Genomic DNA, 15,098 nt, shown 5'->3' with positions numbered 1-15,098 from the left:
CCTCCTCAGCATGGACCCCAGGCAGAAATGATTCGATATTTGTCTTGCTCTGGGACAGCACGGGCCTCCTACCCCCGCGCTCTCTTTTCCTCTGACAGACCGAGAACTCACTAAGGGCTTGTTCATCACTCTCTAGCTTAATGATTTTTTTATTATTATTATTTTTTAACCTCCTGGATTAGTCTGCTTGCAGAGCAGTTAGATGAAGGGACGTGTTTCACAAGATTGCAGCGAGTCCGGAAATGTGTTCTAATTTGGATCTGTTTGATCTTATTTATAGAGCAGAAAGAATGTCGAATATATTTTAAAAAATTAAAAATTATAAACTTGTCTCCTGTATCAGTGACAAATAAGTATTGTGCGTTGTTGAGGTTTTAAAAAGACCAGATGCAGTTGTGAAGAAGACCTGAACCTGAAATAAACATAGTCACTGGTTGCAGCACGGCCAGCACCATTCTCCTTTATCACGCCTTAAATGCCCCGATAGTCAGATCACTATTGCCCTCTTGTGTTTTCAAGGTAAAACACACACACTCAAATTGAAGCAATGGGACAAAGCTAACAGAAAATGTGTGGATATGGCGCATAAGGAAGTTGGACTCAAGGATATCAGTTTGTCATGATGGATTTTGTCATCATGGGTGTCGTGATGAGCAAAACACAAAATCACGTTAACGGTATTTCAATAGTTATAGAAAATAATGCTCTCGGTCAAATTTTTTGTCTTCTTTAATGAACACAGCAGGGAGGAGGTAGGAATGTAGTCATGAATTCATAAATACTCAAACAACATTGATATTTTATTTTTAAATATCAGGATTATTGTTAATTCAAAGTTAGCATGGCACCTCTGGCCTGTAATATTAGTTTCAATGGTGTGTTCTGCAGACAGAACGCCAACACGTTGTCTCCTTTCAATTTTATCTTGACATCATTAGCCAGAATTTAGCTAACTTACTGAATACTACTGTAGCAGTGGGGGCTGAGAGTCGTCCTGGTGCTGCTGCATCTATGTGACATTTAACTAGTACCAAACACTCGCACAGGAGCTTCCTAACCAGCCGCACCTTTGCTTTGGGGATCCTTTAGTATCACTGCCTTCTGCTGGTAGGATAAAGAACAACAGTTGCTACTCTCTGATCTATTACAGTGTAATCCTTTTCTATTCTCACTGCCTCTGATAAACTGGTACTTTGTGTTGGATAAATACGAACCTCCTTTCTTCCTTCCTACTTTTCTGTTGCATGAAAACCTCATCTGAGGATGTCATGTTTATTCTGTTGAACCTGAAATCGAAATATATGTGTTTCTAAGCTGCACGTGTGCACTGCGTCCTCATTTGTGGTCATTTTGGATACGTGTGGAAAACGTTAAAACAGGGGTCGACATACAGTCTGCTTTTGTCTTAACTGGATCAAACCAATGAAACTCTGTGAAACTGCTTAGAGTTGTAAACCACTGACATCGTTATCATATTAAAACATTTAATTATCTTAATATAGGAATAAGACGCTCAATTTTAACATTATGTCTCATTTTGTCTACATGATATAGAAATGTAGAATGCAGTTTTAAAGAAAAACATCTGCTAGCATTAATCTTTGGGCTTAAATTACAAGGGGAAAAAAAATCAGCAGAAAAAAGTAGGTCATTGCCCAGACGGTCCTCTAATTATGGAGCAGAAAGATTTTTGTTAATTCACATAAAATAGCCTTTTTTTGCAGACCCATTGTACAAAAAAAAGAAAATCCAACATTTATTCCTTTCTCTCCTTTTTTTCTAAGCAGCCCAGTCGACCGAATTGGGAGTCTGTGGTGGCCCAATTCTGGTCCCCAAGCCTTATGTTTGAGCAGATCGTGTCTGATCTGACAGCTGAACTGTAATATAAAACAAAACATGACATATATATTCCATATATTCCAGGCACTTCTTGATGTGCACCTGCAGATGGTTTGTACCAACCTGGCTAAAAGTCATGCATAACCAGTCCTACCTGTCAGGTCACTCACGAGCTGCTGGGGTTACCATGTGCTAAAAATGTTTTGGTGCCAAAGTTCAGAAACAAAACACATAACAATGGTGTGGTTTCTTGAATAAAAACTTTATTTACTTAAGAAATAAAAAAACAACATGTGCAGTGCTAATTTGACTTGAGCTAAAAGAAGAAAACAAAATGCATCTCATACCCTGTTAGGCAAACCTGAGACTCTATCCTCAACAAAAAGAGGAAAAGCATTGTAACACCAGGAGAGCAGCTCATTTACATCCCAACAAAGTCAGAATAAAGAATGTTTTCATCTTGTTCTTCCAATTCTGTTGGCATTGTGCAAAAGAACCCACCAAAAAACCCCAAAATGAAAACATTTTGTGGTCACATTTTGGCGTGTGTGAAATACTGAGCTTTGAATTGTGGTAGAGATTTCAGTGCTGGAGAGCGCTAACTTCCAGATTAGCCCTGCCTCATGGCTTTATAATGGGAAAGTGTGAATCGAGTTTTAAACAGGTCCGAACAGTTGACATCACAGCGACATCGGATCATTCATCCAACCCTTGACAACAAACTGACCAGCTATTTCTCATAATCCCATTCAGACCCGGCACTGTGTCCTCTCTTTGCAGCATCTCTTTCTTCAACACGATGACAAGAATGAGAACTGACAAATTCCCATAACTGGGAAATAATCTGGGCCTCAGAATATTCATAGATCACTTCCTCTTAAAGAAACATCTTCATCTGAGGCCAGAGCTTTAAAGTACTGACAGGTTATGAGCATGAAGTTTGACTCCAAGTACTGTAGCTGGAACCTCATAAGACTTTTTCTGGCTCTTCGAGTAGATCTGCTGCGTTAAATAACGCTATATCCAGAAGCTGGACCTTTCCAGCGCACCCCTTTGCAAGAGCCGGTGTTGCTCCGTCGCCATTTGCTGGCTTCCAGCTCTTGTTACTTGCCTTTCTCTGTCTGATCTCACTCTGTGTGGCTGGCGAAGAGGTTGCCTCTCCGAGGGAGGAAGACAGTGGTCCTGACGAGGAAGATACTGTGGAGGGGTGGGAGTTCGGTGCTGGCGTTGTGGAGTTGCTGTGCTCCTTCTTGATGGTTGGCTGTAGGTTCTTGGTGGTTGGCTGTAGGTTCTTGGAGGCTCTGTATGCCCAGGGGCAGGTTCATTGTAGCTACTTGGAGGTCTAGAATAGTGAGGAGAAGCACCTTTCTCGATTGGCACCACAGCGTTAATCTACAGAGACACCAAAAAATGGCTTTAGTTATAGTGCACAGACTGCCAGTAGAGTTCAATAGATGCCCGGGTCAAAATCTCACCGATCTGCCTCTGGGTCTCTTCCTGGTAGGACAGCAAGGCAGACCCAGAAAGGAAATGCAGACAGCAAGGCAGCGGGCACAAAACACCAGCTGGATGAGACAAGTCACGATTAAAGGCACCCAAAGGATCAGAGTCGTACTCTGGGGAGGGAGAAGGTGAAGATGAGCTGGGGGGAAACACCAGCTGGACCATTCAGAGAACAATATCTGTAAAGGTGCTCTGCAGTCTCACATAAAATGGGGAAACTGTATAGATAATAATGTGATACAGAAGTGAACGTGTTCTCAGATTGCACAGCAGGGCTGCAAACCAAAAAACTTCTGGTTTGCAGCCCTGCTGTGGGAATTTCAGTTTGCACAGGAGAGGCTGGATAAAATATGCAGAGCAGAGTATCAGCATGAAATGCTACAGAGGGAATTCAAAGAAATAGAGATGCCTTTTGTTGTTGGGCACACTGACTCGCAGACTACAAAGAGAATAAAAAAGTGCACCGCTCGAAATTTGGAGCTCTCTTTGTAAATCATGATGAAATATGCAGGAAGCACAGAACATAAGGCTTGCATAACCATCATTACTGCTTCTAAGCATGCATGTGTGCCAGAAAAGTCCAAAACACACACTCAGGTGATGTAATGTACCCTCCGGCAGCCATATTGGAGGCCGCTAGCTAATACACAGCACTGAGTGAACAGCATGGTCTGCAGTCTCAATAGACTAAGACAAAACTTGATGCTCTGGGGTCCAGCTTAAATTTGGTCCATCGCAAACTTTATGTGGCTGTAAAATGAGGAAGAAACACACCAAAGATGATAATCCAACCCTCATTCCAGAAAGAAAGCAGAAGAACTTGGGTTTAAATCTTACAACTTGTCTAAATTTCAGATAAGTATTGCTCAAGTTTTGTTTCACAGCTCTCTGTTGACTTATTGAACCCATTTTCTCTCTTTTTAATAAGCTTTGATGGTAGCTACTTACTATATTAACAAAAGTATTGAGCCACACCTCTTAAGATTTGAATTCAGGTGTTTTTAGTCGCATTGCCACCGGGGAATAAAACCAAGCACCCAGTCATGCAGTCTGTCTTTCCAAGTCTTTGAGGGTCGTTCTAAAGAGGTCAGAGAATGGTACTGTAATAGGATGGCACTGCTGCAGCTGGAGAGTTTGTCTTCCCTCCTAGATATTTCAGGATCACCTGTAAGTGGTATGATTGCACAGCAACGCAGCCGCAAAGTGTCAGCAGACAAAGATGGAGAGCGAGGGTCGCTAAATACTAAATACAGACTCAGAAACCACAATCTTCCTCTGGCATTAACATCAGCACAAAAACTGTGTGCCAGGAGCTTCAATAGGAATCCTATTATTACGCTTTACATTATGTACTCAGGTTTGCAATAATTCCCCCACTTTTCCTTTTAGCTTCATTTCCTTCTACCACTCCCGTTCACGTCCTGTCAGACTGTGGCAGGTTCACACTGATTTATTTATTCAGAGGAATTCTAAATAAAACACGAAGAAATCCACATAATTAACAAGACAAGTTTCTTCTCTTTGCTTAAATTCTAATAAATGTACTTGTTATTAATTATTTTTAGGTCTATGAGCAATTGTAATCTCAATATTGAACAAAATAATTCTGTATATACAGTGGTCCCTCGTTTATCGCAGGAGTTACTTTCTAAAAATAACCGGTGATAGGTGAAATCGGCAAAGTAGCCAACCTTATATTATTTTTTACATTTATTATAGATGTTTTAAGGCTGTAAAATCCCTCACTGCACACTTTATACACTTTTCTCAGACAGGCATGAACATTTTCACACTTTTCTCTCAAAGTTCAAACCTTCGTAGAAAAATAAGTTCAGTATTATAGAATGAAACCAAAGGCACCCATGGTTTCCTTTGACGGTGCAAAACATTTCATCGACATTGTTGTGTTTGTCGGGGAGAAAACTTACATACTGTACAGCACTTCAGACTCACGCTGCTAGCGATGGAAGATTTATGTAAAGTTGACAAGCTGAATGAAAAGTGAACCGTTATAGCGAGGGACCACTGTAATGGAATAACAAGCAGCACTAGTGCATTTTTGGCTTCTTCAGCTATACTATAATGTGAAAACACCTGTGTTATTTAAAGCAGCTTGAATGTCAGGGTTTTAAGGTAGTACGTCTGAGTTAGTCGTTGCTTTAACTGTCTTTTGTGATCTTCAGGATGATTTGCCCTGTTCTCATCCCAATCATCCGGTGTAGGGCACTAAATAAAGTAAATAAAAGCACGATCCACAGGCGTTTACAATCATGGTTAAATGACTTACACAGATGTATTGATTCAAACGGAAACATATCTGTTCACCCAGAGAAACAATGTAGAAACGAGGCATAACATGCTACCCTGTGATTACCGCTCTCTATCATGATGAGTGACGATCTGCACTGCAGACACGACTGCACGATGGCAGTCTCCTTTTCAATATTTAGACAAGTGAAGCCCTCCCACTCACTGAGCCACACAATTGACTGAAAGAATACAAACACGGTGGCGGTGGGGACTGTCTGCCCAGGGCCGTGTCTGTGCTACTTACAAATGATAACCTACACCGCGTGCAGCAGCTGTGCCATTAACCCCCCGTGCCAAGAATAAATCCACTCTAAGATGAAGGTGACTGATGCAACAAATTGTCAACTACATTGGGTGTTAAAACGCCAAAGTGTTGCTGATGTGTGGATGTTTCCGTGAGGCTTAGTGCGTCTGACAGCGTAACGGTGTCTGGACGCAGCCCGGAGCTAGCTGACGGGGTCAGGTCAGCGTTTGTGCCACCAGTCCGTCAGCCGCACAAGCGCGACAGCCTGAGTGACAGAGAAGACAGACACCCAGCCTCCCACTCCTTCTCCCACACCCTTATGCATGCACGCACACACACACACACACACACACACACACACACACACACACACACACACACACACACACACACACACACACAGTACAAAAGGGAATGCTGCCACCATGATGCACAGCCTCTGTTGTGATTATGTCACAACAGTCAGCTGTTCAAAGAGCCATCTGCTGCAGAAAAGGTCACAGGTCACGCCTTGATCTCAGCATCTGTGGCGCGCACACTAATGCACTCACGTAGATGCGTGTGGGGTCAAAGGGACACTCGTTGGTGACGCTGGAGTAGCCGGTGGCGTCAGGGAAGCGGCAGAAAGTCATGAAGCTCCGCCCACCGTGAACAATGGCCCTCACCACGGATACAAAAAGGCCAATGGCTGAAGCCGCTGCCGTGAAAGACGCAACCAGACTCACTGTGAAGAGAGACCACGTCTAGGGGAAAGGAAGAGAGAAGCACAACTTAGATGATCAGGAAAGAAAAATTCTCCCAGCTGGGAAACTGGGGCATCTCCGGCTGGAAATAGACTTTTAAAAAAAAGAAAAGAAAAAGACAGCAAAAGAGAAACAAACATTAGTAGAGCTGAGATTATTCACAGCAGCCGCTCTGACATGTCAGAGCAACAAAAGCACAGGTGTATTAATGATTCTGGTTCCACTCCTGCTACTGTGCGTGCTGATTCACTGCCATAGACTCCTCATCCTCCCCACCCACAACAAGAAGTTTGCAATACAAACAGGGTTAGTTAGGATAGTAAAGCAAGCAAAAGCAGGAGCAGGATTTTGACTGATGCTCATAAGGAAATATGCAAAGAACAGCAAGACTAACTCGACAAAAACAAACAAAACAGTTTGATATTTAACAACCTCACTTCAACAAGGGGGTGCAGTGTGGAGTTTGCATGTTCTCCCTGTGTCTGTGGGCTCTCCAGTTATACTGGCTTCCTCCCACAGTCCAAACACACAAATGGGGTTAGGTAAATTGACCATAGGTATGAATGTGAGTATGAATGGTTGTCTGTCTCTCTTTGTTAGCTCTGTGGTGGACTGGCGTCCTCTGCCTCTATGATATGATCCAGCTGCCTCCGTGACCCTTAATTGGATAAGCAGAGGAAAATGGATGGATGGCTGGACTTTAACCATGCTTTTGATTAAGTAGACTTTAAATTGTTGTGTCCCTCCATTTATCGCAATTTGTCATTATGCAGCCTATCAGATTTCATATACCAAGATAAGTGTTCTTGTCAAAAGAACTCCTGTGTCTGAATATTGTGTTTCTGTCTTCAAAGAGTTGAGCTCCCTCAACACACAAAAAAACAACAACCCTAAATTACAAAAAAAAAACTAAACAAAAACCCCAAAAGAAATCGGTTTTTCTCTGCTTGGACATGTTCTCTCGCCTTGCTTGTCCTGACTGCACTGCCATAACCTAGCATAGCGTCGCATAGCGTAGCGTAGCATAACATAATAGGCTCTCAAAACACATTATGATTTGAATGTTGATGGCTGCACAGTAAAAGCTACAGATAGCAGCCTTAGGCTCACACAGGATTAGAGAGTGTTAAAAGACTGCCTGGCAACCATTGGTTGTTATTAAAAAAAAAATGTTACCCAATCTGTTGCAAGTACTTGCTAGAGGCTGCTGGCAGTTGCTGTGAAATCGACTGCTAAAGCCCCAATCATACAGGCTTAAAAACCTGCAATGCCTTCTGCTAGCCCCTAGTTGCTAGGGAAAAATTTACGGTATATTCCCTAAATTGTTTGCAAGTGGTTGCTGGAGGTTGTTAGCTGCTGCTAGGTGAAACTAGTTGTAAGAACTTATACAGCTGTGCTGACAACCTCCTTGCAATTGCTTTTGTTGCTAAAAACATTGCTGTGGTTGCCTGTTGTTTGTATGTTGCTCCTTTTGCCAAGTGTTGGTTTCAGAGGTTGGAGGTTGCTGCAGCACTCCTTCTGTGACCCATCACAACAAACAACCTCCAGCAACCACTCACCAACCAGTCGGCAATTAAGATTTTTTTGCTCTAGGCCTGTGTGATTAGGGGCTTAGCAATCCATCCATTTTCTACCAATTGTTCAGGGCCGTTTGGCGAGGACAGCTGGATGCCAACAGAATCACATCATCTACAAAAAGCAGAGATGAGATTCTGAGGCCATTAAAGTGAAAGCCTACTGCCACCTGGCTACACCTAAAACCTATGTCCATAATATCTGAAAAGAATGAAAAGAATCTGTGACAAAGGGCAGGCGTAGCAAAGTCCGACACCCACTGGGAACGAGTCTGGGTTATTGTCAGTAGTTTCGATCAAACTCCTGCTGTAGATCTACAGCAAACACCCCATAGCCTGTAGCACCCCCAACAGGACACTCGGAGGGATGCGGCTGAATGCCTTCTCCAAGTCCACAAAACACAAGTAGACTGTGGGTTATAGATTTGAAATGAAAATTCTGATTTGATCACAATAAAAAGCTTGGGTTAAAAACAATTTTAAATGGGAACTAAAGTCCAATTTAACCATGAACACAAACATTGCAGTTTATTTCCTGATGTTTTACAAATGGTGTTTCCTAAGTACAGTCATCGCCTGTTCTAAGGAACTACTTATGATTTGTTTTAAAAAAGAAAAAATAATAGTAATCCATTCAGGATGTAGCACGCCTCTTGGACAATGCAACAGGAATAAGCTCCAGCCTCCATGCATGATAAGAAGATAAGAAAATAGACTGATTATGCAAGCCTTAGCTATACTTGTATTACAAATGAATGATGCACGATAATGAATGATACGCTGGGTGGAGAAACCTATCCCGAATTTACAGAAGGTGAGATGCAGCTAATCAGCGTGCCCAGATATTTAAAGTCAATTTGCGAAGATGACTGAGCTGTTAAATCAAAACCCGATAAGGCTAGTAAAAAGAAATAAAAAAAATAAAAAAAAACACCTACAGCAGCCAGCACATGTAAGAAAGGCCCGTGTTCACTCATCACTTGAAGTGGATGACTGAGTTACATAACAAGATGTAATGGACTCAAACTGCCGCCTCACAGCCTGCTTCACAGAGGCACTCGCTAACAAAGGAAACTGGAGTGGTTTATCAAGCTACAGCTCACTCATGAGCAAGCTGCCTCGTCAGTCCCGTCTGAGCAGCCCGACAGCTAACTGAATAAACAGAGAGGAGATGCAGGGAGTGAGGGGGGGGGAAAAAACAGAAACACACACACACAAATCCAGCTCTGCAGGGCTGAATTCAGACACCTGAGGCAATGTGCAGGCTTTTTTTTAAGTCACGACAGAGAGAAAAAGGTGAGGAAGCTGTAAAATATCAAAGCAGAAGCAGGCGAGCAGAGTGCTGGAGCGCTGTGAAGGTACCGCTCTGGCACAGTAATGTTAGATCAATAAGAAAAGCAAAGGAGAAAAGGTGGATAACACAAGGAGAAAGGAACCTACTCTCCAGATATTGAGATTAAAAAGCATACTGCAGAGATACTAACCAGGGATTTACTCTTCTTGTTTTTAGAGAGGACGATAGCCAGAATACCAGCAACAACTCCCTGCGGAAAGAACACAGATGACATTTTAAAAAAACAAAAAAGAAAACCAAAAACAAAACAGGAAACGCACTGCAAGCAATTCAAACACATCTTTAAGTGCCTCTGTATTTTTGAAAGATATTTTTAGGAGACCTGAGGAGCAGCATTTTCACAGAGTGGCTCAAACTAAGTGAAAACCACTCAGATTCCTACACAAGCCACATTTTTCAGAGAGAGATTAAACATTATTCTAGAGTTCTTTATACATTAAAAATGGTTTTAATGAACTTTAACACTGATCTATTTTCACATACAAACAAATGTGCTGCATGTCATTCTCAGAATTGCTTCCTCATAGCAGCAAGGAGAATCATTTATGGCACAAACCCAAAGAACAGCCAGAAGTGAACCCTGTCTTAAAATGTGGTCACATCTTACAGCAGAGTCATTGTGACTTTGTTTCATTCTTATCTGTAACGAGCACATCACATCAATCCCCTACACGTGAATGACATCAGCAACTTTTAACTAGAGTTGGGGTAGTCCAATTAACCAAAGGCCAGAGCTGCAGATTAGAAACGAAAAGTCAACTTAAGCCTGTGATATTTGTCCAGAGATGGCAAAAGTGAGCACATTCATCACTAAAGCAGACATACAGATGCTTGTGATAACAAGTACTTTGGTAAATGTTAATGTACTGATTCAATTTATTAACTCAAGTAAGAGAGAAAAGGCAGAAAGTAAAAAGTAACTCTTTGGATATTTCTACCAGCTTTTTGAACCTCCCACAAACGTGAATACAAACCTTATCATTTTAAAATTTGAATTCCGATAACCATCTGTTATTTGGAAGCAAAGTGACATTCAGCATGTGAGGGCAGCGTAAAAGCCCGTCTTATCTGTCTTACATCTTTCTCCATCTCTGATTGAGCGTATCTGGCCATATCCCTGTGTTGGTGTTAATCATGCATTATGATAATAATGTTGTTCCAGGATCGACGTTGCAATTGATTGATCACGTTGTGTCATAACTTTGGAATTCGGAGAAAAAGAAAAAGAAAAAAGCCTTTGTTTATAAGAAACTCTCGTCTGGAAAAATGTAAGCATGTCAAGTGTTTCCTTTATTAAGTTATATTATATAATGTGTATATTATCAATATTATCAGCTTTGCTGTTACTCCAAATTTACGCTACTCATGCTGGTTATCTAGCAATAGTTTTTAAAAGCATTAGCTAACTTCCTGGCTAATGCTAACTGACTCCTCAGACAACATCATTGGTCAGCTGGAATCTTGATCCTGGACCGATGACGATGCAGGATCAAGGGGATTATCAGATGGTAGCTCTGAGTGAACTTATCGAGCACTCTTCTTTTCCCTGGGAAATACAGCAGCTGGATCTTTAGCCAACAGACGTAACGCGTGACCAACTGCATACAAATAGATGGTGTATTTGTTGATATCTCTTGAGCTTTTAGAAACTTATTTGAAATTACCTGCTACCAAAACAAACCCCTGAACAAACAAAAAGTTACTTAATTTACGCTAGCGCCTCTTCTGTAGCGCTAGCTAGATGTTTAAGTACTTCAACCACAACTTTTGGACGATCTGCACCAAAAAAGCCATCCCAGATTGTTCCGGCCCACTTAACCCCTGAGTATAGTACAACAAATGATATATATAATGTGTATAGATTATATATTTGGGTTTTTTTGCCTCTTAGATTTCTTTGTAATAAGCACCAGTGATGGAGACACCAACAGGACTGATTGTCCTTTTTCTTGTTCTCCCCATTTAGCCTCCAATCACTTTAATGTTTGAACATTAGCAATGTCAGGAAATAATAGCCCCCTCAAAAGCGTTAAACCTGGAGTAAAGAACTTGTTTGGAAAATGTAATGAGTAGAAAGTGCAGATATCTTGGTTAAAATGTAGGGAGTACAAGTAAAAAGCTGAAAAGGTAAAGTAAAGACATCTGAAAAATCTTCTTAAGTACAGTAAAGTATATTTTTACTTCACAGCTGTGAATTTGTCTACAGATTTATAACTTATGAATCCTGAAAAACAGTTAATTCTATTGTTTTTTGTGCTGTCATCACCACGAGGGAAGGCAACAGTGGTAATACTTTAATAAAACGTACGCACGTAAAAGAATTCTTACCCTGCACAAAGAAATCAAACAAGCACGCACACACACACACACAAAATCACCATCGGCTTTACAAAACCCGCGCACCGGCCTGTCGCGTCTCACCACCATCCTTATCTGCACACTGCTCCACGTGACCTTAACTCGTCCACACTGTTTTGGATGTGTGACACTCAGGGTGACAGAGTATGATCAAGCAAATAAAGCTTGAGTCACACAGGTAAAAATGACTATTCCCCGACTGAATGGGAGTGGCAGCTGAAAAGTTTACACTGGCTGCAGCACTGAGAGTGAACTTTTAGTCTGAGGGCAAACTTCTTTCCAGTCTGTTGCACATTTTCAAGCTTTAGCATCACTAAGCTAACAGAAAGCATGAAAAACTAGAATATGTTTATGTTTGTATATTGCATGTTGTAGCATATGGTATTTTGGAAAACCCTAACTATAAATAATAACGAAAAGGCAATATTTTATCATTATTATTATTATTGTTGTCGTTATTGTTAGTGATAATAGTAGAAGTAGTATTCATGCCAAAGATTTATCTTTAAATAGTTAAAACCTGTTCTAAAATCACAGGAGTGAAGCAAAGATGACATTTTTTTAACCAGTCCTCCAGAGAGGAGGATTGTGGGTGTTTTGGCTCTTTTTGAATGTGGTCTTGCAGGTCAGTTCTCTTTGTTACCTTCAGGGCATCATTATACCTTACCTGCTAGTAAAGGTTTTTGATGCTTTAGCTCACGTGTTTGTTTGGATGTTACTGTGTTTTATGCACAACAAGCTTCTCCGAGCTAAATTAGCCACAGTGGGATTTATACAGTTTTTAATAAAGATTAGATTTCCTAAAATTCCCTCCACAGAGATGTCCTCTAGCTCTATCCTTGTTAGTGCCAAAATGCTCACCAGCATGCCAGATGTGATGGCCACCACGTTGGCGATGGCGTACTGCATGGTACGGTCCTGGTTTTTGATGCTGATGTACCTGAGCACCACGCCATGCACCAGAGCTCCCAACAGAAAGTTCACGTGACCGACTAGAATCACACTCAGACCCATCTTCATCAGGGCCTTGGGATCCTGCAGGCTGTCGCAGCACAGTCCTGATGGGAGAGGGAGAAAAGAAGCAGGTCGATCCACAGCAGCAGAGCAGAGAGAGGTGACTTTACGTCATCCACGCCGTATTGATCAGAAACACAGGGGCCAGGTCAAAACCACGGCGGAGATGTCAGCCGTGTTAATAATTAGCTGCTGAGCGCAGGCTGTCCCAAACAAGTGTGTAAGAGGTGACCAAAGATTTCCAAGACAAAAAAAATCTACACTTGGCCTGTTATGCCCCCCCCCCATCTTTTCAACCAGTCAATGCTCACAATAAACCCACATTAGCTTCATGTAATGCACAATAATCCCTCTTATCCAAAAGCGGAAACTACAGATACAGTTCCTGACAAGCTTATCTACTCTTGGCTCTGTGTGGTGTCATCAATGTCATCATCTAAGACACACGCCCTGTTTGTGTCACTTTTAGGCTTGCACATCAACTTTAATCTCATCTTGTGAAAAGCCTGTTGTTGAAACCTTCTTTTTACTAGAAACAGCCAATCAGAAGAAAGCAAGCTTTAAGGGAAGGGGAAAGGCGCTAACACAGACGCTGGATAAAATCAAGGGATGCTCCAAGGCCCAGTTTAATAGAAAGAAGGATTATTCCGAACTGCCAAAGCTGCTCAAGTAGAAAGTAAAATTATTTAGTAGAAAATTAGCATGAACAGGGCTCCCTTTCTTATGAAATCTGGATCACATCTCAATTTATATAATAAATATTGATGGGGTTTGTGTAGTCACGTGACACCGGTCCTCGCATACATTTCGTACGGCGATCCATCCAAGTGAGATCCATATTTATTCCTTTATTCCAGCCACAACAGTTTCACAACTAAATATCTGGTCAATGTTTACTCGCCTCTTGCCACGTGAAACATCCACGCACAGGCATGACAGTTGTGACAATGTAACACGGTGCTGGGTTTGTTTGAATCTGCCAGTAAAGGGTGATAACGTTTAGAGAAAATGCCCAAAGTAAGCAGTCACTCTGTTATTGCGGTATTAAAAGTGACCTGATAAACTAGTTCCACACCACCACCACCACACCCAAACAAACACTGAAGTCTGGAACACTGACAGCACTTTACAGGCGATTAAATCCCCAAACCCCAACACTCCTGTTTGTTACCTGTGTCGCCCATCTCTGTCAGGTCACCATTCGGTAGGTTTTTTTGTTTGTTTGTTTTAAATTATTTTAATTCAAAAGACCGGCTGTCCTGGGGTGGGACGGTGTCAGCGTGCTCTCGCTTCTTCTTCAAAGTGATCTCCACAATCCCGTCGGACAGAAAGTCACAGTCTCTGACACTCCTGCACGACGCTTTTCAAAATAAAACAATGATCCCTGAAAGTGGAGCATACTTGATGAGTTTTCAAAACTGTCGATAAGCTTTTTTGTTATTATGAAAAGAAACGATGAATTTAGTACTTTAAACTGATTCTTTCTTGTGTGGAAAAATAAATTGGGATTAAAATTTTTCTCCCCTGAATAAATTGTTTTAAATACATGCTTTTATTTCGAAAGTAAATTCAATAATTATATATATAACATTCTCTAACCTTGATGCAGACAGGGCACTGCCTATAGATTTCTTTTTAAATGTAAAAATATTTGAATGATTGTGATGTAACTTTTGACAGTTTGACAGTTGCCATTAAAAAAAAAGTCCAAACTTCAATATATGTGGCTGGTTTGAATAAATAAATAAGCTGCACAAGAGTAAAAGAATGTGTAGCAACTACAGCAAAATAATCTTTTAAAGAAGCCCAAATAGTAAACAGTCACAAAACAACGGAACTCTGGGGATATCACTGATGGGTTCTGTCCCTTCATATGCCAATAAGGCTTGACTGCCACCAAGTGGATCAGTGACGCTATTGAAGAAATATGAAGCTGAATGACCATTTTACAGATTTTTACAAATATATACAAGTTGTAATGTTTATTTTTGTCACTTTGAGCGACTAAGTCAAACAAATTAATAGTCACTTTTGCTCAGTGTTGTACTGTCTGTAGTCACAAATCTGTGAATGTTCAGCCCATAATGTGAAAATCAGTTCTTGATATTTAATCAAACATTTATTTGTAAGATCACAACAGGGAATTAAAACATTTACAT

At 41.2% G+C, this 15,098-nt stretch overlaps 1 protein-coding gene across 2 annotated transcripts; it reads right to left on the bottom strand.

Moving 5' to 3' along the window:
* Positions 1-2,088: 2,088 nt before the first annotated feature.
* Positions 2,089-14,294, bottom strand: LOC102196295 (transmembrane protein 54-like). 2 transcript variants are annotated; one of them, XM_005745239.2, is made up of 6 exons: positions 14,111-14,294; positions 12,787-12,983; positions 9,698-9,757; positions 6,448-6,639; positions 3,315-3,455; positions 2,089-3,231 (listed from the first exon to the last, which is right to left on the bottom strand). In XM_005745239.2, the coding sequence occupies exons 1-6, from the start codon at positions 14,121-14,123 to the stop codon at positions 2,857-2,859; spliced, it is 978 nt and encodes a 325-aa protein (XP_005745296.1). In that variant the 5' UTR covers positions 14,124-14,294; the 3' UTR covers positions 2,089-2,856. The 2 variants fall into 2 exon arrangements, with proteins under 2 accessions (XP_005745296.1, XP_005745297.1); XM_005745240.2 differs by lacking the exon at positions 6,448-6,639.
* Positions 14,295-15,098: the final 804 nt, after the last annotated feature.

Source organism: Pundamilia nyererei, unplaced genomic scaffold (assembly GCF_000239375.1).
Source record: "Pundamilia nyererei isolate P.nyererei 1_Seehausen unplaced genomic scaffold, PunNye1.0 scaffold00156, whole genome shotgun sequence".
Lineage (NCBI taxonomy): Eukaryota > Metazoa > Chordata > Actinopteri > Cichliformes > Cichlidae > Pundamilia > Pundamilia nyererei.
Note: the sequence above shows the minus strand (reverse complement) of the source record. Positions and strands in the feature narration are given on the sequence as shown.